The sequence below is a fragment of the Phyllostomus discolor genome, chromosome 10, assembly GCF_004126475.2.
Source record: "Phyllostomus discolor isolate MPI-MPIP mPhyDis1 chromosome 10, mPhyDis1.pri.v3, whole genome shotgun sequence".
Classification (NCBI taxonomy): Eukaryota; Metazoa; Chordata; class Mammalia; order Chiroptera; family Phyllostomidae; genus Phyllostomus; species Phyllostomus discolor.
Genome location: NC_040912.2, coordinates 56,308,812 through 56,335,154, shown reverse-complemented (window position 1 = coordinate 56,335,154; position 26,343 = coordinate 56,308,812). Strand labels below are relative to the sequence as shown.

At 38.0% G+C, this 26,343-nt stretch overlaps 1 protein-coding gene across 5 annotated transcripts in view; it reads left to right on the top strand.

Annotated features, from left to right (window-relative positions):
• Window positions 1-26,343, top strand: part of GLI3 (GLI family zinc finger 3) — a 284,476-nt gene that overhangs the window by 74,254 nt on the left and 183,879 nt on the right. For 4 of the 5 annotated variants that reach the window (XM_036010813.1, XM_028525323.2, XM_036010812.1 and 1 more), the window contains one exon: window positions 24,319-24,561. In XM_036010813.1, the coding sequence (XP_035866706.1) occupies window positions 24,319-24,561 (243 nt within the window). Of the gene's footprint in view, window positions 1-20,414; window positions 20,605-24,318; window positions 24,562-26,343 lie in introns of those variants that run through there. The other variant, XM_036010815.1, reaches the window with a different exon arrangement.

Here is a 26,343-nt window from a genome sequence, read left to right as displayed (position 1 = left end):
CAGAAAGCAAGATGGAGCTCCTACCCTTCAGTACAATATGAATGGAACTGTAAAGTATCATGCTAAGTGAAGTAATCCAGGCAATGAAAGACAAATACCATATGATCTCACCCATAAATGGAACCTAATTAACAAAACAAACTGGCAAGCAAAATATAGCCAGAAACATTGAAATCAACAACAAACTGATGTTAACCAGAGAGGAGGGGAGAGGGCAATACCATGGGAAAGAAGGGAGAGGGACATAAAGGAACATGTATGAGGGACCCATGGTTGGAGGCAAGTGGGAGTGGGATTGAGGGTGGCAGGTGGATGTGGGTTGGGTGGAGATAAGTGGTGATGGGAAAATGGACCCAATTGTATTCGAACATCAATTTAAAAAAGTAGAAGAAGAAATAGAAGATCAAAAACTATGAACAGTAAAATGACAACAAATGTATAACTATCATCAACTGAACCTCAAAAAAAATGAGCAGACAACTAGAACAGGAACAGAATCCCAGAAATGGGGATCACATGGAGGGTTTTCACCAGGAAGGGGGGGAGGAGTAGGGGGAAAAGGTACAGGAAATGAGAAACATAATTGGTAGGCACAAAATAGACAAGGGGAGGTTCACAATAGTATAGGAAATGGAGAGGCTGAAGTACTGAAATGTAACGACCCATGGGTATGAACTACCAGGGGAATGCTGGAGGACAGGAGGGTCCAGGGTGGAGGGGGCGAAAGTGAAGGAAAAAATTAAGACGACTGTAATAACATAATCAATAAAATATACTTTAAAAAAAGTTAGACCTGAAACTGTAAAAATCGTAGAAGAAAACAGGAAGTATAATCTCAGACATTACTCATACTAATGTTTAATCAGATATATCTCCCCAGGCAAGGGATACAAAAGGAAAAAATAAACAAATGGGACTATATCAAACTAAAGATTTTTTGTATAGCTGATGACATCAACAAAATGTAAAGAGAACCAACAGAATGGGAGAACATATTTGCTGATAAATTTAAAAAGGGGTTACTATCCAAAATATATGAAGAACTTATAAAACTCAACACCAAAAAAAAAAGGGCAAGAAAAATCAAAACAAAAAACAACCCTAAAGGAGGACCCAATTAAAAAATGAGCAAAGGACCTGAATAGATAATTCTCCAAAGAGGACATACAGATGTCCAATAGACATATGAAAAGGTATGCAAGGTCACTAATCATCAGAGATATGCAAATTAAGACCAGAATGAGATATCAACTCACACCTGTCAGAGTGGCTATCATCAAAAAATCAGCAAATAACAAGTGTTGGTGAGGACATGGAGAAAGGGGAACCCTTTTGCACTGTTGGTGGGAATGCAGAATTGTTTAGCCACTGTGGATAGCAGTATGGAGATACCTCAAAAAATTAAAAATGGGTCTCCCTTTTGACCCAGGTTCCCACTTCTGGGAATAGATGTAAAGGAGCCCAAAACACTAATTGGGAAAAACATAATCAGCACTATGTTCATTGCAGAGTTATTACAATTGCCAAGATTTGGAATATGTCCAAGGTCCACCTGTAGGTGAGTGGATAAAACAACTATTGGACATTTACACAATGGTACACTACTCAGTCATAAAAAAGAAGAAAATTTTACCGTTGCAACCTGGAGAACATTGTGCTAAGTGAAATAAGCCTGTCAGAGAAAGACAAAACCATATGATTTCACTCATGTGGAATCTAATGAACAAACTGACAAGCAAAATAGAGACAGACTCAGGATCTCAGCTAAGGTAGGGGGAGATTTGGGGGTAGAGGGATTGAGCAAAAAGGAAAAAGGACTCATGGGCATGGACAATAGAGTGGTGATTGTGGAGTGATGGAAGGGGTTATGAGGGTACTAAATGGTAATGGAAAAAAAAAACTTTCAAAAACAAACAGAAAAACCCCCTAAAATATAAAGGCTTTAGAACTGTAAAAATATAAAATAAAAATGTATGACTGTGATAAAAATGTTCTGATTCTTACAGAAGGCAAAATATGCCATTTAGTGAAACCCATGACACAATTATTCATGATAGAAAAGGCCATGAAATCACATTTCTTCCACAGTTATGAACAGTCTTTTTTTTTTTTTTTAAAGATTTTATTTATTTATTTTTAGAGAGAGAAGGGAGGGAGGGAGAGAGAGAGAGAGAGAGACAGAGATCAATGTGCGGTTGCTGGGGGTTATGGCCTGCAACCCAGAAATGTACCCTGGCTGGGAATCGAACCTGGGACACTTTGGTTCCCAGCCCGTGCTCAATCCACTGAGCTATGCCAGCCAGGGCGTGAACAGTCTTTGACAATTTTGCAATCTGACACATATTAGGAACTAAGGTGAGAAGCAGTACTGTGTGTACTGCTAATAGAATAGGTAGAGCTACAAAGCATCAGAAGCACTGGGGAAAATGGTGTAACTGTGCAGTAGATGACATGACAGTTTTTATAGAACTGAATAATTGCATACGGAATGATTAATAAATATCTGCATGCTGAGACTCAACTGGGTCCTTGCGGTAGGGAGGAGGAACAATTGAATCCTCACAGGTTATGTTTTGTCTGGGGAACTAGGGTTAATCTGGGTGTGAGCTCACAGAATATCTTCTACCTCCTTCCCATATCCATGGGGAATTCAAAAGGAAAGGACAAAAATACTCAAGCAAAACATTGATGTGGCATTTGTGGTAAGAGCCTCCTTTATTTACCACTAACTCATACTTCAAAAAGATCAAGAGCTTTCTTAAAGAGTTAGTACTTTCTATATAAGAACTATACTACTTAAGCATGAAACAGCTCTGAAAAGACATTTATTTCTAATTTAAACATTCTTTTCAAAGTTTTTAAACAATTTTTAGGGAAATGACGGAAAATGAAGTAAATAGAGACAAGCACTCCTGCTAACATTTTGGTATATGCTTCCTCCCCTCTCCCCCTCCAGCCCTTTTCTCTGCTTTGTGTTTATTATTAATCTTCTATTACTGGTTATTTAGGAGTTTTACCCCCTGTATTATAAATGTTGTTTCAGGGAATATCCTTGTAGCTAAGTCTTTGTACACAATCTAAATTTCTCCGTTGGGTACTTACTCAGCAAGGGGAGTGTTGTATGAACTGGGACATATATTTAAAACTTGTCATACAGGTCACAAAGCTGGTGTACAGTTTGTGAGTATACAAATATACTACTTTACTGTGCTGATAATAATGTATTCTCCTTTACTCAGCCTCTGCCAACACTTCCTAATTTGGTATCAAGGCAAAATCAACAAAACAAACAAACAAAAAACAAATCCAGTGTCATTTCAATTTTTACGTCTTTCATTATATAATGAAGCAAAATAGTTTTCATTTACTTCTTGAACATTTAAATTTCTTCTTCAATGAATTGCCTGTTGATGTCCTCCCACCCCCCCATTTTGGGACTTCTTTTTGTTATAGAGTAACATTTTGTTATATTTTGCATATGTTTAGATAGATTTGTATTAAATGACCTAAAGCACATAGCTTAAGTTTTAGTCATATATAAGAAAGATAATAGCACTTGTGAATCAGAACATAAGAGGTAAATCTGAAGACGCTGATCTTTAGGGACTGCCTCGAAGTTTTTAGAACAGACTCTTAGTACACTTTACTGAAGGAAATATGCATGTTGGAGAGTGTACATATCATAAATTGTATACTTGGATAAATTTCATAAGCCAAACATATTTGTGAAATCAGCATCAGACTCCAGAAACAGACCATCACTAGCACTTTTGTAGCCATCCCCTCATCCCTCCCCTTCCTTACTTCTACTTGCCTGCTTTAGTTGTGGCTGTTTTTGGACTTCATAAGTTTGTTCTCCTTGTGTGTCTGGCTTCATCTCTTTTCCTCTACATTCTGCTTCAAAGAGTTATCCACATTTTGTGTAGTCGTAGGCATTTGTTCTCCTTGCTGTGTGATAGTCATTGCATGAATATGCTACAATTTATGAATTCTTCCTACTGGTGATGGATGCTTGTAGTTTCAAAGTTTTGGTTGCAAATAGTGCAGTTAAAAATACTCTAGTATGTGTTTTTGGTACTTTTGGTGTTGGAAATAGAACCGACATTTTAACAAAAGTTCATGTTGTCCTTCTGACCTCTCCACTTACACCTCTTGAGCAAAGTGAAGAACAGCAAGGACCTGCAGTGACTGTTCTTGTTTTGTCTTGGTGTTACTTTCAGTAAGGATGAGAGTAATGAAGTTCTCTTAACAAGGTATCAAGTACTGATTTAAATTGTAGATGATCATTGTTGTCTTCAGGCTGGGCTCTCACAGGAAGAATTACATTTTACATCCTATTCTCTTCTTTATCAGTTGTTGATTCATCCTAGTAAATTGAAGGTTAAATTATCTTAAGAAGAACGAGTTTATTAACTTAGTATTTATACAAGCAACCCCCTTAGGTTTACTAGTTTAATGAAAACCACATATTTAGGGTAAGAAATTGGATTAAGGCTGTGTGTGTACGAGAGTTGACGTTGAGAGATGTATCAAATCTGGATCACACTGCTGTGTGATCTTTTGGTAGAATTAAATTAAAAAGGCATTCAAAAAATTATAGCTGCCTTTTAGCAGCTTTATGTCTGATTTTTTTTTCCCTCTAGATTCTTTGGCTGACATGAGTTTTGAAGTTCTGCCACATTCACTTATCAGCCTGTGGCAAATGTAGTCCTTACCAGAGTGAAGATGAAAAGCTTAGAGAAAAAAAAATCCATGTGCAACATAAAAATGCCTTACCAGTGTGAGGAATTGGCAGGGTTACCATTCTCTCTCTCTCTCCCTCCCCCTTATGTATATAAGGGAAAAGGCTAAAGTCTTACATTTTTATTTTTCAGTTCATCCAGTGTGTATACATTTAAGTTATTAATACTTCCCAAAACACATCTAACTTGACAGTTCATTGTGTCAAGAAGTCTAGGAGGGCCAGATATTTTCTGGTACATTTCTAATTTTATTGGTATCTTTGTAAACTGTGAATCACTTTGTACTTTGCTCATATACATGGGCTAAATATTAATCTCCACAGCAATTCCCATGAGGTTAATTGCTGCCTCATTGCTTTATTATCCTTAATGTTATATCTGCTATTAAAGGACACTAGCATTAAGTTGGTGAATAGAAGGATAATGTTCTTAATTGATAATCTGGCAGTAGTGAATGGGAACATAAAGAATCAGAAGCCACTTTTTGCAAAATGCTGCCATAAGTGACTTTCCTCTGTCCCTTGTTTATCACCTGTCACCTGTTTGAACCTGTGCTTGTATTTCTGGATTCTTGTTTTTTGGGGCCCCATTGCTAGGCCTCACTGCCAGGCTCCACACAGTTACCCCCATGTTCTCTTCTCTGGGACTTGATCCTGATCAGATAGATGCTGCTGCCTCTGCTGCTGCATCCTAGAAACAGTAGCGGCAGGAAACTTGCCGCCACTATCAGACGGTACCTGCAGGTCCCACTCCAGTCATTCAGTTATTTATTCATCCATAGGATAATTCTCTAGAGTCTGTGTTATACTAGGCATAGAGATACCACAACTAACAGATTCATTGGCAGAGACATGCAAATAAACAGCTAATTACAGAAAAGCATGAGAAATGCTCCTGCAGGTATTGGGCAGGACTGGAGCAACCTCAGAGGATGGGAAAGAAGAGGGCTGATGATGTTTCTTCTCACTCAGCCTTTACTCAGGTCAAGCAGTAGGCATTCATGGAAGGTTTGGGAAATGAGAAATGACTGTGTTTCCAGAAGATAGTTAGGCAATGGAGTGAGAAACACTGAACTTTTAACATTGCTTCAATTTTCAGTACTCCAATGAAGAATTTGCCTTTGCACTGTTGAAATACGCAGTTTTAGGATTTGCAAGGGATCTATTTCCTAGTGTTTTGTATTTTTCTCTGTGGTTTGAAGCTTCTTTGCTAGACTGGTTCTGCATTTTTATTGAATGTTACCATGCTCAGTGACTTTACAGAATCTACTAGTTCACTGTTACGGGGCTTTTTTGTGTGTGCATATTTCCTTCTGTGGTCAGCCCAACAAAGCACAGAAGTTCAGGACTTGATTATCCCCAGCAAGTAGTTTTCAATGAAACAAGGCCAAGGAATGGCCCAAGTGGGGAATGAGAAACCCAAATACACCAGGATTATATTTTCATTTAATGACTTGATAAAATGTTTGGCACATTTATATCTTTGTGACTTAAGTAGTAAAATTAAGCTAATTCGTGACTTGTTCTCATTTTTAAGCATTCGTATGGAAAAATGGCCCCATATTTTGATGCAGGAATATATGTTTCTGAGGGAGATATTTTTAAAAAGTAATTATATAAAAATCTTCCTAACCCAGCCCACATGAAAATCCCGATATGTTTGTAAATTATTTGAACTCTTAGACAGCCTTCAAATAGGAGCATAACAAGACAGTTTACATTGGATAAGGAAGTATTTTATTAAAACTTTGGGTTACTCTAAAGCCAAAGTTTTTCAACACATTTGCTATACCTGCCAAGGAGTGCAATCTATTAAATAGATTTTATTCCTTCTTCATTTCATTATTTCTTTCTCTTACACTACTAAAACTGTGCTCAGAAGGTAGAGGTTAATTACATAAAAACTAAGCCTTTTTTTAGATTCCTTAAATGGATTTAAACATGAAAGTATGCAACTATATTAAAACCCACCTCCCAAAACGTATCTCTATAGTGCAGGGGTATAGGATTGTTTTAGTGATTGTTTTTTTTTTTTTTGCTTATGTTATTAAATCAAAGTTTATATTTTTACACTGTTTGATTTTTTTTACCCTATAAAGAATTTTATCTTGATAGATCCATTAAAAGGGTAAACAAATTTACAAAGGACTGTTTACTCACATTTGGAGCTATTTAAATTTAAGTGACAGAAAAAGACAGTTACCGGCAAAGGTTATTTGAGTAAAATGGGTGGAAAACTACCGAAGCACCAGTGCAGAGAAGAGGCCATTTACTTGGCCAAATGACAATTCCTGGATTTGTTGAGTGGTTCTGATGTATACAGAAGAAAGTCAGTGTATTGGATAGAGGAGGCAGTGTTGGAACTAACAAAGACTTAATTGGAGAAAAGTTGAACATAGAGGTGCAGCTACAGGGCACAGATGAGTTGGTGATGGGGATGAGTGGCTTTGGCAGCAGTGTGACAGTTAGAGGTGAGCTGGAAGAATACTCTTTAATGTGGGTAGAGGAAGGAAGAGCAGAATGAAAGCAAAGGTATAGAGATAAATGCCTGTCATGGTTTTATTCTAAGTAATTTATGAGTTCATTTGCCCGGAAGAGTGTGGCCTGAATATTACAGAAAGAGGTTAGGATTGCAAAAAAGCGATCATTGGATGGAAGATCCCCAATTTGCAAATACTGTTATTTGATAAGAAAAGACAAGTTTGTGGTATAGATTTGAAAATAGGTTGAAAACAAAAAAGAGTGTTTCCTTCTTTCTTTCCAGGAGTCCAGATCCCACAATGCATAGGATGGAAGAAAAACAAGGATGAGCTTCCTTCACTCACTGCTTTGAGGCAACTTATTTAAGAGGAAGCAAGGCATGAAGTCTCAATGGTTGCTAATATTCTGTTGAGTGAACTGTGAAATGCTTTCATTTTATAGAGAGGGGTGTTACTTTTGCTATCTGGACAATATGAGGACTTCCTCCTATAAATTATGGGATAGATTGAAGAGACCCAATAGAATTAATAAAATTGTCAAGCACAATAACATTGCTTGGATTATGTGTTTTGTTTACTGTCTTTTCCAGCTCTTCTTGAGGGCCTTAGTTGAACTGGATTGGACAATAAGATCAGTGAGGATGGAAGAATTTTAATATCTGAATGGCTTGGCAGCAAACTTAAATTTCCTACCAAGAAATAGGAATTTCTATATGTGCCAATAATATGTCAATTAAAGAAGAAAGAAAAGTTCAAAAACAAACAAACAAAAAACACCATATAGGTGCCCTCAGTTACTAATACTGTGCTGTTGAATTGAATACATCCCCAGGAGGTTAAGTGAGGGTTGATCAGCTTCTGGACATCTAGAAAAATCTGTCACAAAGTCCAGAATGGCAGCAGCCATTTTCGATTTTGTTTTTACTCCTCTCAGAAAGTCAGGTTTTGTGCCGGAACACATGGAAACCTTGACCTGGTTATATCCATGTGAACCAAGTGTGGAGACTGGATAACCTGGGCCAGTTTGCATTCTCTATGTTGACTCAGCTAACTTATTCCTCTGAGCCCAATCTTTCATACAAGTTGCAGAAACACTCTCTTGGAACCCAACTATGTTTTGTCAGGAGATTCCCCAGTTTGTTGGGAACAGGAAGTCTCAAAATTTATACTTGCAGCCCTATTAATAAAAGGACATACCAGTCTGGTTCATCCTATCTTTTAAAAACAGAACATTTGGGATTCTGTCTGGCTCAGCAGAGGGCACTTTCCCTTGTATTTTAAAAACAGTGTATTGAATAGCTTGCTCTGTGGGAAATGGCCTCTGTCACCTTCAACTTCCAGAGAGAATGGCACTTTTAATGTGTGTATACTTGTTTGTTTTATGACTATTCTTAAACAAAGAACCCAAACAATTGGAAATACAGCCAAAGCTGGATAAGAAGACACCTTTAATCATATATATCTCAGATTTTATATTTATTTATTTTTATTTTTAAAAATATATTTTATTGATAATGCTTTTACACTTGTCCCATTTTTTCTCCCCTGTATTCTCTTCCACCGTGTACATCCCTCCCACCAGCATTCACTCCTTAATTTATGTCCATGGGCTGTTACATATAAGTTCTTTGGCTTCCCCATTTTCTATACTGTTCTTAACCTCCCTTTGTCTGTTTTGTACCTGCTATTTATACTTGTTATTCTCTGTATCTTTTACCCCATTCTCCACCCCCACTGATAACCCTCCATTTGGTCTCCATTTCTGTGATTCTGTTCCTGTTCTAGTGGTTTGCTTTTTTTTTTTTTTTTTTTTTTTTAGGTTCAGTTGTTGATAGTTGCAAATTTGTTGACATTTTACCATTCATAGTTTTGATCTTCTTCTTTTTCTTAGATAAGTCCTTTTAACATTTCATTTAATAAGGGCTTAGTGATGATGAACCCCTTTAACTTGACCTTATCTGGGAAGCACTTTATCTGCCCCTCCATTTTAAATGATAGCTTTGCTGGAGAGAGTAAGCTTGGATGTAGGTCCTTGCCTTTCATGACTTTGAATATGTCTTTCCAGCCCCTTCTTGCAGGTAAGGTTTCTCTTGAGAAATCAGCTCATAGTCTTATGGGAACTCCTTTGTAGGTAACTCTCTGCTTTTCTCTTGCTGCGTTTAAGATTCTCTCCTTATCTTTCAGCTTGGGTACTGTTATTATGATGTGCCTTGATGTGTACTTCCTTGGGTCCAACTTCTTTGGGACTCTCTGAGCTTCCTGGACTTCCTGGAAGTCTATTTCCTTTGCCAGATTGGGGAAATTTTCCTTTATTATTTGTTGAAATAAGTTTTCCATTTCTTGGTCTTCCTTTTCTCCTTCTGGCACTCCTATGATTTGGATGTTGGAATGTTTAAAGTTGTCCTGGAGGTTCCTAAGCCTCTCCTCATATTTTTGAATTTTTGTTTCTTCATTCTGTTCTGGTTGAATGTTTATTTCTTCCTTCTGGTCCAAATCATTGATTTCAGTCTCTTTCCTTCCCTTCACTGTTGGTTTCCTATATATTTTCCTTTAATTTGCTTTTCATAGCCTTCACTTTTTCCTCCACTTTGTGACCGTAGTCAACCATTTCTGTTATCATCCTGATTACATTGTTTTGAACTCTGTTTCTGACAGGTTGACTATTTCTTCATCATCACTTATTTCGATTTTGGATCTTTGATCTTTTCTTTCATTTGGGCCATATTTTCTTTTTGTGTTGGTGCTCCTGTTATATTGTAAGAGGTGGAAACTTAGGTATTGCCAGGATGGGCAACCCACATTGCTGCATCATGGTGCTGTATGTGAGGGAGAGGTCAGAGACAGTATAATGCCTCTTGCTTCAGTCACTTCCCCTGCTACCCACAAACAAATTGAGTCCTTCTGGTGTTAATTCCTTGGGGGGTGGGTTTGTGTATATTCTAGGACCTTGTGGATCTCTCCAACAAATTCTCCTTTGAGCCTGAGAGTTTCTCCCACCACTAGAACCTGGACAAATTTTTACAGCCAGAGGTTTTGAGGCTTTATTTCCTCATGCTGGAACCCTGGGTTGGAGTCTGTCTCACTCCGCTGTTGTTCCTCCTGGGTTGTCTGCATGCAAATGTGGAACTGCCCAGTCTTCAAGCCACTGCCTCACCCACCAGTTCCTCCAGCTGAGGTCTTGCTGCTCCACCTCTCTGCCTCTCTTACCAGTCTAAATGAATGTGTCTTTATTTCCTTGGTCGTTCGACTTCCATACAGTTCGATTTTCTGGCACTTCTGGTTAATTTTTGTTATTTTAAATTTGTTGTTATCCTTTTTTTATTGTGCAAGGAGGCAAAGTGTGTGTACCTACACCTCCATCTTGGCTGGAATCAATCAGATTTTATATTTAAAATTTATTATTTATCCTAGAGGTTAGCACATTTGGAGAGGAAACACTCAGTAAACGTTTTCTACCTTTAGGATTATGAGAAAAGCCAGAAAATCTTTTTTTCACCATATGAATTGTCAGGTTTTGACTTATAAGGAACTGGTTTGACACCCTATTTACTGACTTGAAACTTTAGGGAAGTTCATTTCTCTAAGCCTTTTTTGTATCTTTAACGTGTGGTGATATCAGAAGCACCAATACTAAGTACCTTGAAAATGGTGCTGCCTTATTTTTTGTATATTTTTCCTAAGTATGCTTTATTGTTTCATGCCTTGAGATGGGTAAGCTGGGGATGGTATTCTTCTTTCTGTAAATATTTACAGCTAGTAAATAGTTTAGAATTTACTTGGGCCATTTTGTCTCTATCAGTATTCAACACTGCTCTCTCTTGAAGTGTGAAAGCAGCCACAGACAGTATAAAATGAACAAGCCTGGCTGTGTTCCAATAAAACTTTATTTATGAACACTGAAATTTAAATTTCATATGCTTTTCATAATTCATGAAATTTTCTTACTTTGGCAATTTTTCAACCACTAAAAATGTAAAATTTTTTGTACAAAAACAGGCAGTGGTGGTAGTTTGCCAGTAATCACCCTAACAGAATTTGCTTAATCTTTTTTATAGTAAATATTGTTTATGGAGAAATATAAAATGGGTTTCTTGGGGAGATTCAAGTGTGTTGGGTCATTGTAGAAAATCAAGCAGAGAGCAGATTGATATTTTCAGTGCATATTTCAAGGGAGCATATGATTTTGAGCCTCATCCAGAATAAAGAAAGAAGTGGGTGAAAGAAATGACCAGTTGTAATTATAGGCCGTTAACTTGGATCCTTTTTGTGGTTTTGAAACAGTGATTATTTTCTTCTAAGCTGCCTGGCTTGGTTCTTGTTGAAGGTGTACACTATTTTGTTCTTTTAAAGGTTTCAGAGCACTTTCCTACATCATCCCATCTTTTCCTAGGACATCAGTGAGAACTTTAGTGGAATGCATAGGTGATGTCTCATTTTACACAAGGGGGAGCAGCAGGCCAGAGAAATTCTGTGACTTTGCCTAAGATTCAATCAACATAGCTATAGGGTCAGACCTGGAAGCTCAGCCTTCTAACTCCTGGCCCAGAGCGCTTGCACCTCACCATGCTGCTTTGTGGTAGTACCTGGCATTTGTAAGTGCCACTGTTTATACAAAAAGATCCTTTATTTAAAGTTTATTGATATGCCTCTTTTTATTGTTGTTCACTTACAGTTGTCCTGCCTTCCCCCCATTCCTCTCTTCCACCCCCCAAACAAAGATCCTTTTAATAATACTATTTTATTTAACCCTCAGAAAATCCTATGAAGTAAGAGAGGCAAAGATTATCATACCCTTGCTGTATGAGGCAACTTAAATCTGATATACCTTCAGTTATCCTAGATCAGACACCCACTATGTACTAGAGACAAGTCTGGGACTTAGATTTTCAAACTCCTTTTTATTATACCATGCTGCCTTATTAAATGTGATGGAGGTGATGTCATTACTACCCAAACATTAAAAAATAAATTGAAAAATAACATCCTGTTCTGTTCCAGCCCCAGCAGTGATTTTTAATAGAGATTTGTATTAAGAGAATTTTTGCTTTCAAAATGCTGTGTGCACTCTTGTAAAAGGTTGAATTAAATGATTTTATTTTTGATAAGTGGCCCATATAAATTTATTATTTATTTATTTTGGTTCTTTCTGCTTGAGCTCCTTTGGTGAAATGAAGCACTGCTGTATTTTTATTGCATACACAATTGTTAAAAGAAATTGAAAGATGCTTGTTAGTTTTAATATTGCATGGGTGGAAATATATCTTGCACTTTTAGGAACAGTTACAATTCCTAGTAGTGCATTTTAAGAAGTAGTCTGGTTTTCCATTTTTGTTCTTGATGAAAAAAATTATTAAATTTGCCAAAAGTTCTTAGTCATCTTTTGTTGGGAAGGAGGCTTCCTCTTGGTGTGACACAGATTTTATTGACTCATTTCTTTCCAGTCTGTGGAAGAGGAGAGCAAGTTTTCAGCCTGAGAGCAAGTTTTCTCCCTTTCTCTGTATGTTTCTTTAACTATTGGATATATGCACCTTTCAATAAACTATGTATGGCTGTAACTGTTGGAACTATAGTCAAGTTGAACACAAACCAAACACTCAGATTGCTTCTTACATCTAAAGCTGCAACCCAGTGTCTCAGAAAATAATGTTAAATATCCTTTGTAAAATGACTATTCAGAACCTGCAAGGACTATATAGAAGATAACAGATTATGGAAGGGAAGGGCTTGGATGAGGGGTGGGAAAACATAATTCAGCTTGAGCATGAGAGTTGCCATTTATATTGCAAGAGTCTAGATTTGTCCAAGATCCAAACTTGGCAATATCAAGAACTGAAGCAGAATAAGAAGTTCAGAGAGGTTTCTAAACCATGTTTCATAACTGTGGATTGAAGTTTACATTGAAGTTCATTTGATTACACTTTTAAGTATCCTTTCCCAATAACCTTTATAGGAAGAAGTAGAACAATTTTAACAATGAAGTGGCAAGCAAATCAGTGTTCTGTGGGCTTTCAGACACTTTACAGAAGATACTTTGCAGGGATTACAAGTCATTTACAATAGATGAGAAAGGTGTGCTGATCTGGGTATTTACCTGAAGTATGAGTTGAAGCAGGTTTCTTAAACTTCTTCAGAATTATTTACCTGAATAACTGCGATGATGATACTGCATACCTGATAGGCTTGTGAGCATTCAATTGGATTAATATACATGGAGCACATAGCCTGGCATTTAATTTATTAAGTGCTCAATACCTATGAGCAATAACCATGGTAGTCACTATTTTCTACTGTAGTTTCCCTCTTAAACCTTTGAGGGATGGCCTGGTGAAAGCTGAGTTACTAAGTTTGGTGGGTAAAAAGGTTAGGGAATTTTGGTACTTGTTTGGGAGGCATAGATACAAAATAGTTAAACTTATCATATGACTTTTAAATAAGAAAATTTACTGAAATCTTCATAAAGCCCAATACCAATGCTAGTAACACCTAACATAGCCTACTAGCCTACTAGGTACTTTTACTTTCTAGTGGTGGGATAAATAATTTAAAACGACTTCAGGAGATACATTTGTGAGATAATTTTTTAATTTATGAATATGTAATTTGGACTTTTCCAGAGAATTATTGTAAAAGTCAGACATATGAGATAGTTAGAAATAAGGGTAAAATAAGTCAGCTTTTTCTGCCATGTAGAATAATTGGGAAATACGGAAACATAAAGAAAATTACCCATAAAAATATTTCATGCTCTCCTGGATGGGTGGCTGAGTTAGTTGGACCATTATCCTGTGCACCAAAAGGTTGTGGGTTTGATTTCTGTTTAGAGCACATACCTAGGATATGTGTTTGGTCCTCAGCTGGGGTGTGTACGGGAGGCTGCTGACTGATGTTTCTCTCTGTCTCTCATCCTCTCTCTCTAAATCAATAAAACATATCCTAGGATGAGGATTAAAAAAACACATTTTCATGCTATTTTGGTATGTTTCTTAAAGTGTTTATTTTAAACTTAGGGATTTATATAGAAATAATTACATATTTCTCTTCTTCCCAATTTCTCTTTCTCCAAAAAATTTGGATCCTTAAAAAATTTGGTGTAGTGAGGGAACAGTGGATTCTAGTCCAGACTCTGCCACTTTCAGGCTATGTTTGCTTGGACAAGTACTTTTTGTATCTATATAATGAGGATCATAATTACACTTAGCTCATAGGATTGGCATGCAAGGCCTTAGAACAGTATTTGGCACTCAGTAAAAATTCTTTCCTATGTTAATTAAAATCCTTAGTGTACTATAATTAATGACTACTTTATCATATAATAAAATAATGGATATTTATTTTGGTAACTTGTTTTCCTTGTTAAAAATAACATTGCGATGAATATCATTGAATATAGATTAATGTATTTGCTAATTTTTTTCTTTAAGGTATATCCTGGAAATAGAATCATTTGATATATCTAGACAATTATGGAAATACTTTAATAGTCTGAGGAGGTGACTCTGTCTTTGTTCTCTCTAACACTTAATATTATTTTACAGTTTGCTACTGGTTATTGTACAGCTTACTAAGAATGGTTCTTTACTTTAAAATGCGACATGAAAACTATGTGAAATTCAAATTCTAGTGTCCATAAATAGAGGTGTATTGGAACACACCTATGCTCATTGGTTGACATCCTGCCTGTGGCTGCTTTCATTCTACAGCAGCAGAGTTGAGTACTTGTGAAATTTGCAGACCTATGCTTTAGGGTTTTGACCAAAAATTCAATTCAAATTTATTTTATATATTTTTTATCATTGAGTAGGGGGTTCTGATAGCCAAATATTTCAATGTGGGCTTTAGAGTTGTGATTTTCTGGGCTTCCAGACTCTGTCTGTGAACAATCCGGGTAACTTCTCTGTGCCCCAATTTTATTATCTGGCAAATGAGCATAATGGCAGTGCCTTTCTGATTAAGTGGCAGTGAAGAGTAAACAAAATAAGTGAAGCCCTTCCTGTCTCATAGTAGCTGAATGTTATCTGTCATTAATTGGTATATGGTTAACAAATTTGAGTTGGCAGGCTTTTGAAGAAAGAGATTGGTAGGAAAATGAGGTGAGTCTAAAATTACTTGTATTTTAGAAAGGTATATGAATTTGGCCTTTTGTTTCTTAATTGCTTTTACTGGGACTTCTCGAAAATAAAATACATCCATTGGTATTGGGACATTAGGTTTCTCCTAACTGTGCCTGGAAAGCTGGAACAGGCCAGAAGAAAGGTCTGGGCTGTGTCCTGGTTCCCAGTCTCACTGCAGGGGAGGATGGGTAAGTTGGTGTCTGTTCTGTCCTGTCTTGTGCACGGTTGGCAGGAGGAGAGGAGAGCAGCTGGAGTACCAAAGCATCCCATCTTGGCTGGGACCATGAATATGGGCTTTTGGGGGAGGTTAAGTTTTGTGACCCTACCTGCTTCACTCATAGACAGTATCTGAACCATTATGTGTAACTGTTTCACAAAGTTGCATACTTTTGACACTAAGTATCTAGAAGAAGTTAGTCTCATGCCTTATGTATGATAAAATTGTGAAGAATCAAACTGTGTTATCATTTGGGTTTCTCAAAAGCACATTTTGTAGGTCAAAGTAAGTTGTGACTAGAGGGATCACCACCTAACCAGGCAACACCTGTCCTTACCCAGAGCTGAGTCAGCAGTTGTGAGCCCTGCTCACCATCCCTAATCTTGTCATGGTGGGGGTGAAGTCCCAGCTCAGTAGGTACAATGACGGTATTCTCAATATTTAAATGTACTCCAAGGGTGTTTCTGCAGTGCAGTAAGCATGGTATGCATGTATGTATGTATGTATGTATGTCTAAGATTTTATTTATTTATTTTTAGAGAGAGGGGAATTTTAGAGGGAGAAAAACATCTATGCAAGAGAGAAACATCGATTGGTTGCCCTCTGCACACTCCCAGGCTGGGGACTGAAGCCACAACCTAGGCATGTGCTCTGACTGGGAATTGAACCCACAACTCTTTGCTTTGTAGGATGATGCCCAACCAACTTGAGCTACGTGGGTGAAGGCTTAATTTAAGCATGGTCATCAAAACTTTGTTAAAATATAATACTGCTGTCTGCCTGGGCTTCCTCATTACACAGTCTTCTAAAAACAAAAAACCATGCAACATAAACAGACCAGAGGAAGCCAATTAAGTTTGCGTTCATTCCTGCAATTTAAAAAATGGCAGAAAGATTAGGAAATGGGACTTTGTTGTTGAGGGAGGGGTTGTGAACCTGAGAACCACCCTTTGAAAGTGATGCCAGAGGAAGCTGTTACACACAGAGATTTATCCTGTCAATCTTTGAAGAAAGGAAGAGTAGGCTCTGAGTCCTCCCACTGATCATGGGTTGGGGTAGATCTCCAGGTAGGTCTCATTGGAGGGTGCGGTGGGCAGCAGCAACCTGGATACTGGCCTTGTGAACAGGCATTTTATTGTTTCTGTTAAGCTGTTGGTTGTTGATCTCATTGTAGAATCTTAACTGCTCATGTCTGTATATGAAAAATAAGGAAGAGCAACTCTTCATTCTTGGTTTATAAAAGACTGCAAATGAGTTCTCAAAACTCAATACCTAAATGTTCATGAGGTTGTTACTCACAAATAGGCATAAATGCTCTATTAATCAGAAGGAAGAAAAAAATTGGCCCTCTTGAGAATTTATTGTATTGCTTTGATGTCACTAATTAACTCACTCTGTGTAAGCAGCAACTAGTAACTAATAGCAGGCTAAAACAAGGTCCATGACATTTTAGAATTCTTAATTCAGGGTTTTTTTCCAAGCTCATAGAAAATAAGGACTATCTTCTCCCTTTTATAGGAGAAGCTGCAGGGGCCCTCAGCATCCTGTTTCAGCTTTTTAATTTTTTTCCTTTTCTTAGGTACAGGTGGGACTTGACTAGTGCTTTCTGCCTGGGATTTTGAAAGTTGGTTAGTACTGTTGGGTTTGTGCTTGGACTTAAATTGTGCCAGTGTGTTGGGTAGTGTTTGACCAAGTCACAGTAATTCTTTGATGTTCATGTTATCAGTGCTGAGAACCATCGTCCCAGGGTGGCGGTGGTGTTGGACAAGGTTATATACCTTTGATTTGTAAAGGTTCTGAGGCACAAGAAAACTAAATGGAAACTCTATAGGCCACAGAGCTTGCCTAGTGAAGCCTCAGACAAGTTGATAGTATTATCAGTTGCTTTGATTTTCCAGAAGGGCAAGGAGTGGAGCCCTCATTGTACTATCTTTTTAAAAGGCAGAAGTCTGCTTGCTCTGCATACCATACATCACAACTCTCTGCGGCTGTGTGGAGGGGGGGGACGTGGGGGAGGGGATTACTGCCCTTTCAGGTTTTTCATTTTAGTTTATCTAAACTCTCATCTTGCTTTCTCTGCCTATTCTTTTCTGTCCCAGGGAACTCCTTTTGAAGTTGAATGGAGCTCTGTTTACAACTGAGTAGTGGGGAGTGAGGTGAGAAATTAGCCTTGGATTGAGCACTAATCTATTTTGTGGAGCAAACAGTTTCTGGTGAAGGACTGGTGGGATGTTACTCTAGACTATTTTGACAAAAAAGAACTCTAGAAGTGTTAAAAATAACTAAGATACTCATTAGAGTGTTGGAGGGAGGGCATTTTCTTTTTCCTTTCACCTTCAGACCTCTATGTTGATGAAAGTAGGCAGAGAGAGCTACCCTATAATCTTTGAGTGAAGATTGCCACTTGGATTTCTCCGAAGCTTTAGGTCCTGGTTCAGCCCTCTGGTGTTGTAGGCCCCGCAGTATAGTTTAAAGGTTGCAGAGAAAGCAGAGGTCTTTTCCACATTCATCTGGACCACTCCCTCTGTCATCAGTCATTGTCAATGGAAGATGTATGGTTAGCTGCACAAGGGGGATGTCTGACCCTAAGGGCATTGGAAATGTTCTTAGAGAAGTCATTGTTGCTGTATGCCAAGCTCCACACATTATTGGGAATAGCCCCTGTTTAGGCATACCATCCATCTAGTTAGAAAGGGGCAAGACTCTGCTTCCAAAAACCATAGGAACTTTATTCCCCCTTCCTAGAATAATTCTGCAACTTAAATTCTACAGTTCTTGGCCTCTTGTGTTTTTTTCATTTTTGAGCTCTCTTTGTTCCAAGTCATGAAAATTATGAATCCGAAGTGAGAACTTGGGTCCCATTGTTTTTTTTCAGAGTATCAAAATGTAAATAACCAAAAAATTAAAAGCTGACAAGATGCAACAAATGCATAATAGGAAAAAAATGAAATAATGCTCTTTGTGACCACAGTGAGGCAATTTCCTGGAAGGAAAGCAGAAGAAAAGATGCCCTGTTTCTTGCTTAGAACAGGAAGGTGGGGCTCCAGGCTTGTGGGAGCATTAAGAACTGCAGCAACACTCAACAGCTATTGGCTGAGCCTCAGTGTGCTGTGGAGCATGGTGCAGCCCAAATGAGTGTCCTTATGCCTGTGTGGGTAGGATGCTCTATGGTACCAAGACCGTGAGGTTGTATGTCACACCATAGATATGTCATTTCTCCTGGGTGCTTTCTAGGAGTGTATGTATGTTGACAGAAACTTAATGGGAGTGTATCAGAGTTTTGAAAATGTCTGTGCATAAAACTGTAATTACTCTTTTTTCTTTTATTGGTTGTAGTAGTGATAATGGAGGCTGGGAGTGCACCACTACTTCAGGTGTCATCCCCAAAACTGTCCAGGAACAGACTTCTTGTCCTGTTTATGGGGATGTGTGCCTTCAGAAAGGCATGGGTACCAGTCTTCTTTCATCACCTACTTGCAGGAATCATGGTTACTTGTTTTTGATCTGGGAATTGCACTTAACACCTTGCCCTGCCACAGCCATGGGTTGTTGTGAGGTAGTGAGATAATATAAATGATGAAACTTTTCATAGTGGTAAAGATATGTTTCTTTTTATAAGGAGCAGGTGTGATGTTTGCTGGTGTGGGAAGGGTCATGAATAGTCATCTGCATATTGATTGAGTCTCAGACCTGTGTTTTAATGTATTTGAAGATGACTTTCTATCATTCAGTTTTGAGGTTTCACAAACTCAGACCTACCTAAACAGGGAAATATTATTTTCTTGTTAGAATCCCATTTGACTAGAAATCTGAGTATCCAGTCTCCATCCCCCACCTCTTAACATTTTAATGTCCCCCACCCCCATTCTCCCTTCATATTGGCTCCCGAAATCTGAGTGCCACTTTTCTGGGAAAGCCTGTATTCTGACTTCAGTTTTGTAATTTAATGATGGAAAGTTTCCTTAGTAAACCAAATTTAGAGTCCTAGAATGCTTATCTTATATCCAGACCTTGAACATAAAAGGCATTTTATACTTGCAATTGTTCATTTAATGAGCAATTGCAGAGTGCAGGCCGGTTAAAGGATTGAGCTATATGCACTATTATTGCAAGAAGTATTCCGAAATACCAGAAATAGGACGTAAGCTCTGATCAGGGAGACTGTGAGCACAATTACCTTCTTTTCAAATCCTTCTGTGACACTGCGGGAGGAAGGAGGACTTTGAAACTTGAAAGGAAAGAGCTTGCTTTCAACCTCAAAAGCTAGGAGGAAAGGGCTCTGAAATTTGCTCAGAATTCCCAATTCACCATTAGCCTGTTTCTTCCTTTAGCCTCAAGGCATTCTCCGCTTTTTGAAAAGATGTTAAGAAATTCAGTCACAATAGAGAGCCTAGTTTTGAACATGTTTCACTCGGTCCATTGAGGTCTGGGCTCTAGCCTTTGTGTGGGGTGAATTGAGCTGAGCTGCTAGCTGGTTGGAGAGAGGTGAATGAGGAGTAGCTGTGCAGTCGTGAATTCTGGCAAAGAAAGAAGCTCCCCCCTTCCTTTATTTTACAATATGCATTCCTGTACTACCCTGCTAGTGGCAATATGTGGAGTTGAGCCTGATCTTAAGTCAATACAGAGTACTTGGTTTATAGCATCTCTTGTTAAGTTTGTCTTGTAATTGAAGCTGTTGTTGACCTTGCTTGGGGACCATTTGTAAAACCATTTATTTAGCATAAACTGAAATAATAAACCCTCCTTCTCTCTGGCTGATTGTGATAGGGTGACATTAGTTTGATTTAATGATTAGCCGCCTGACCCTTCTCCTGGAGAGATCTGCTTGAATAGAGAGAGTTCACTCAGAAGCACTCAGAAAGAATACTAATGAGCTTGTTAAATTTAGCATGGCTTCAACGACTTTTAGTTCCTCTGATGGGAGCAGCATTGCCTGGGAGGGGGAAAGGGAGGCAGAGAGACACCAAGAATGTTCCTAGAGGGTCTGCACAACTAGAGAAAGCCCACCAAGAGAAGTTTGCAGAAAGTAGCCGGCCAGAACCTGGGGACTGAGTTGTAAGTATTGTTGCTTCTCTTACACTCTGTCTTCTATGTCTTGGGGGAAGAAGAGTAATGGTGTTAAAACGGGGTTTAAGGAAACTGCTTGAAATTGAAGTTAATTGAAAAAAATGTGAACACTTCTACCATGAGTTCCTCCCTAATCAGCTAATTTTTTAGGGTGACAAGAAGTGTTCCTAGTTAGTGATACAGTGTAGGATTTTTTATTTTTATACAAGTATTAGGTGAATATATACCATTTCCTGGGTTGCAATGAGAAATTGTCAGGAGTTTTTGAGCAGTGCATAGGAGGAGTGTATGTTCTAGTCCTGTTTCACCCAACAGGATTACTTTCTTTTAATATTTATTATAAACAGTCTGAACAGTGTTTGAGATGAAGCAACTTTGGAGTTCTTAGAGTTTATGGCACTTGAATGTCCACCTTGATGTCAGTTGCCTTTGGGTGAGTTTGTAAAATCTGGAACAGTTTCTAGAATATGATGTTTGGGCAGCTCTCCATTTATTTCAGGGATTCATTAACTCCCACTCAAGTACAGATACAAAGAAAGAAGGAAGCATTTTTTCCTGAAACTTTTTAGTGAACTGCACATTTTGATGTGACCCATAAGCATGCAACTCTTTAACATAAAGAAGCTGAACAGTTGCCTCCTCTTTGGCTGTTAAAGTACACTGGCATATGCTCCTGTAGCAGTGGGTCATTTGCTTACATTTTTGTAGTGGACTTCTTGTTGCCATGGTGGACAGTATGTTTCTGTCAATAATTTGGCCTAGCGTAGCTGTCTGCACTGACTCTCAAACTTTATTGAACAACTTGGTTCAACTGAGCAAGATTAGACAGCTTTTGTCTTTTGTCTTGCTGATTTGGTTGCTAAATTTATAAGAGCAGGCAGGAATATTGCTTGGAAGGTTTTACTGGGGAGAATGTGCTTTTAAGCCCTGTAGCTGTTTGTATTCTGGAGCATGTCTACTGTCAAGTTTTCATCTGAATACCCATCAGAAGAAACTCAGTACAAGAGGTAAACTTCATGAAATACTTGTCTACTGGAATGTTTTGGAGAGGGATGGTAGGTAAAAATGTGGTAGACTTAACCATTGTAAAAGTAACACTGATGAAAGTTTCCACATAAAAAAAAAATTGCCCGCATTTTTTTTACTTCACTAAGGGAACTTGTTAATTTTTTCCATTAAGTATTTGAGCATTGCTTATTTCTTTTTATAAATTTAATATTCATATGTTAGCTTAACTCTCATTAACAAGATAATTTATTTTTTTAAAGTTAAGTACTTGTGAAAAAAAGAATCATTTAGTTAAAAAGACAGCTTTTTTCCGCCCTCCCCCCCCCCTTCCAAACTTCCTCCTCCTAGGAGACTGTGGGGGGAGATGGGAAGATTCTGGACAGACCTTGCCAATTATTCAGTTTCTCATGAAGTTGGATTCAAATGCTCATAACAAAGGCATGACTTCAAAAAAAACTCACTCAGTTTAGTGATACAGTTTTAAGAGAAGAAGAGTTAATTTCTTCTAGGACTAGTAACTCAAGGGAATCCTGTTTTAAAACTGGAAGAGATTAGTAGAACTTGGTTATTCACCTTTCCCAGAGAATGATAATTACATGTTTCAGCTCCTCCTGGTAAGGGCTTGCTGGCTTTCCAAAAGAAGGTCCTTTCTACAGCATTTACGCCTCAGTGCTACACATTTAGGTTGAAGTAAAGGTTTTATACAGGCATAAATTAGTGGAAAATATGACTTTGGCAATTTTTTGGTTACAGAATTTTTAATAAAACTAAGAGTTTTAGTGTTTTTGACACCTTTTTGCTTTTATGTGATTGCAGGCCTTTATTCTATGGCTTGCAACTTCACTGCTAATGAAGTACAAGTGTGGACTATGCTTTTTAGCTAAATATTAATCAGAAGGAAAATACAAATGTAGGGTTTTCTGTAGTTTGTTTTTAAATTAGCAAAAGCATGGTTTGAATTGCTTTTGTAAAGATCAATGTGTAAAAATGTGAAATTACACTATTTTTAGTAGTTATTTGACATAATTAATCCCATAATTACAAGGTTTGGGGTGAGGATCTGCACAAAATAATGTTTCACAGTTAACCTGTAGTAGTTAGCAAATTCACTAAAAACCAAAATGTACGTCATGGTTTGTACTGTTTTGCTCAGTTATTTGCTAGACTGAAAAAAACTCATTGCTTATTTCTTAAAGTCCTAGATGTAGGCAGAAAGACTGTTGGCTTTAGATAGTTTAGTAGTTTAAGTCATTAGTCAACACAAAGCAATAGTGATTAGTTTGTATTTTGATGCTTGTCTGTGTTTATAGGTATACTTCTTTCTGAATTTGTACAAGTAACTATGGAACTACTAAAGCATACTTTCTCTGGTTTTTAGAGTCTCTCACCTAGACATATACACTTTATGGAATACTTTGAAGATAAGTTTGTATATTGAGATATGATAAAAATTTGTCCATGTAAAATGTACAACAATATTATTATTTATACTCAAATATAGTTTTGTTTTTTAGATCAGGAATTTTCAGATTGGATGTCTCAGCAGTGCTTGAACAACTTATTTTTTTCATCAGCACTTATCTTTCAGAGGATATCTGTTGTTTAAATGCAGAGCTTGTTTGGCATATGTAGTTTTGGAGTATGTGTGTGATTCTAATAGATGAATTAGTTCACTTGTTGTGAGTTCAGATTGCCAGTTTGGTTTAATTTTGTGCATGTTTCTTTGATCTGCTGTTGTAGAAAGGTATACAGTCCCATTTGCTGAGAAGCATATTGGATAGATGGAAAGTTCTTACAGATCAAAGGAAACCAGAAGTATTAGGGAGCTGGGGTATCAAATATATGAAGAATGTCATTACATTAATGTTTCTTACATGTTTGAGGCAATGTCTGGACCTCACCTAGAGCATGTACATATGTGTGTGTGTGCGTGTGTGTGTGTGTGTGTGTGTGTGTATCAGCATAATGGATGTCTTCCTTACCCCAGAGCCTTCTCACACTTGAACTTTCACCCTCATTCCTCTTTCCTTTTAGTTATTAGCTCCATGCTATGGTCCGAATCAGGAAGTATCTTGCAAGGGACCCTGGTGGTTTCCATGATTGGCACCTTTATCCTTTGTAACCAGTGGATTTTCTGTGCCACTTCTTACTCTGTTAAATCTCTCATTGGGTTACAAATCACACAAAAACAAACACAGAAACATCTGGGTTACTTTCTAACAGGTCATCCACTGAGGAACAGAGGCCCCTCCAACCCTAGGATCACCCAGAGCTTCAGTGAGTGTCCAGGCTCCTGTTATCCTAGAGGCCCAGCTTCCTCAGACAGATGAGGGGAACCTGCACACCCACAGCTCTTGGCTGGCAAAACATCCAGTCTCAGTTGGACCTGCAGGGGCATTGGCAAGTCCGTGAGGAAGAGCCTCACTAGCAGATTCAGCTGTAAGCTTGTGATAACTTGCTGATTTTCACTATGTTTCAATTTAATTGGCTCATTTCCAGCTCCCCTTCATCCTTCCATTTTTATTTTAGACCCTTACTCATAAGCAGTTTTGTGTGAAGAACATCCCATCATGGTGCAGCTTTCCAAGTTGCCAAGAACAAGAAAATGGCTTCTTCTTTTGAGGGAGACCTAATTGATGACTATTTTTGAATTGTTCCTTAAATGGTCACAGAGCTTTTATGTTCTTTCTTTAGAGGATGAAAGTCCTGGACAGACCTATCACAGAGAGAGAAGAAACGCAGTCACTATGCAGCCACAGAGTGTCCAGGGGCTCAGCAAGATCAGTGAGGAGCCTTCAACATCTAGTGACGAGAGGGGCTCACTGATCAAGAAGGAGATCCATGGGTCTCTGCCGCACTTGGCTGAGCCTTCCGTCCCATACCGTGGGGCTGTGTTCGCCATGGACCCCAGGAACGGTTACGTGGAACCTCACTACCGTAAGTGGGTCCTGTCTCACAGCATGTTTTCCAGGGTCATGGGAGTCTCTGTATGTGTGTGTGCGCATAAGCGTTATGAATTATTTGGCTTATATTAGTTTATATAAGTGTTTTATTTGCTTTCCACCTTTCTTCTTACTTTTCCCAGTTTGTGTCCATTCTTTTTAGGGAGAGGCATTTCCTTTTATCTCTAAGTAACTTCAGGCCTCAGTGGGAGTCTTTCAGGAAGGTGACCATCTGTGGCTCATTCACATGGATCTTTCCTGGCAACTGGAAAATTTGCCTCACCCAGCTAGGTGCTGCAGGAGGAAAGTTGGTTTATGGGGGAGTAATGAAAGTGGGCTGCATTAGCTGAAATCTTTAACAGCACCAATTCCCATTTTTAATGAAATTTTGCTTAATTGTTGAGGAGAAACGAACTTACTTCAACAACTCTGTACTAAATTCCTTAACATGGAAGGTCTTTCTACATGCTCTACTTTCTTCTCTAACCAGTATATCAAAAACTTTGGAAGCTTCCTTTTCAACACTAATAACATTTAAGAAATCAATGAGGATTCTGAAAAGAGATATATAATTGTTTTTTGCAAAGTCAGAATATAAAGAAAAATATTATGTGTTGAGTTTATGTGTTGGCCTCCTTCTAGTTAAAAAAATATAATTTTGTTGTGGAATAATGAGGTTTGTATTGAGGTGCCAAAGTTTGTGGCTCTTTATTACAGATTTATCACTTTGCCAGGATACAGACTTGCCATTTAACCTTCCCGGCTGCAATTCCAGAGGATCTGTTGAGCTCCAGAATGGGGGACTGGTTCTTGTTTCCCTTTATCCACATTATTCAGAAAATTTACTGTTTTAAGGCAAAAGGTCATTAGCCAGATGACTGATTATTGCGGAGAGCTGATTAGTGCATGTTTTCTTGCTCAAGAAAGTGCCCAGGCTAAAGCTAATTCCATTTCTTCATTAGTTGGCTTGCAACAGAGGGTGATTGTGCCTCACCAGGGCTCAGATCAAAGGGCCTTGCACAGCCCTAAGTTTCAGCTATTGTCCCCTCCCCACAATATATTGTTGATAAAGATGGAAGATAATGTTATTTTTTTAAATGGAGAGAGAATTTTTTAAAAAGTGATCAGAAGTATGGAATAAAAGGTTTTATGGATCCTTAAAAAGTCTACAACTTCTGTTTAAAAAGGACTTATTAGTCCTGTTGCTGTGTTGCTTCCATAGCTGCAGAAATGAGGTGTAGTATGCATGTTTCTGTCCTTCCGTCATTAAAAGGTTACTTCATTTTCTTTTATTTTAGGCATGAGAGTTTAAAATAGTGTTGATAGGGCTTTTCTCTGAGCACGTTTCTGTTTACTACATTGTATTTTTATTTATTGGCCTTTGTTAGAAATCATTTGTCACTCTGTTTAGAGGGCATAGCACCAATAGATTAGCTGTTCTTTAGCTTTTCCCACAATATTGTTCAAATCACTATTAAAATTACACAATAACTTACGAGCTATGTAAATTGTTTGTTACAAAATGGCACATATTATTTGACCCACCATTCCAATATAGTCCCTAAATTGGTCATAAATAAATGATATCATTACATATACGAGGTATGTGTGGAAAAAGTCCAACCATTGTTAATTTAATATAATGAGAACAGTTTACACGACATTGATGTAACCTGATAGCCAAGGAGAGTGGCCTAGAATGTACATGTGTGAACAATGATAACTTCATTGTACTAGTCAGTGGGGGTGGTAGATGCCCTTGAGTTAGCATGTGTAC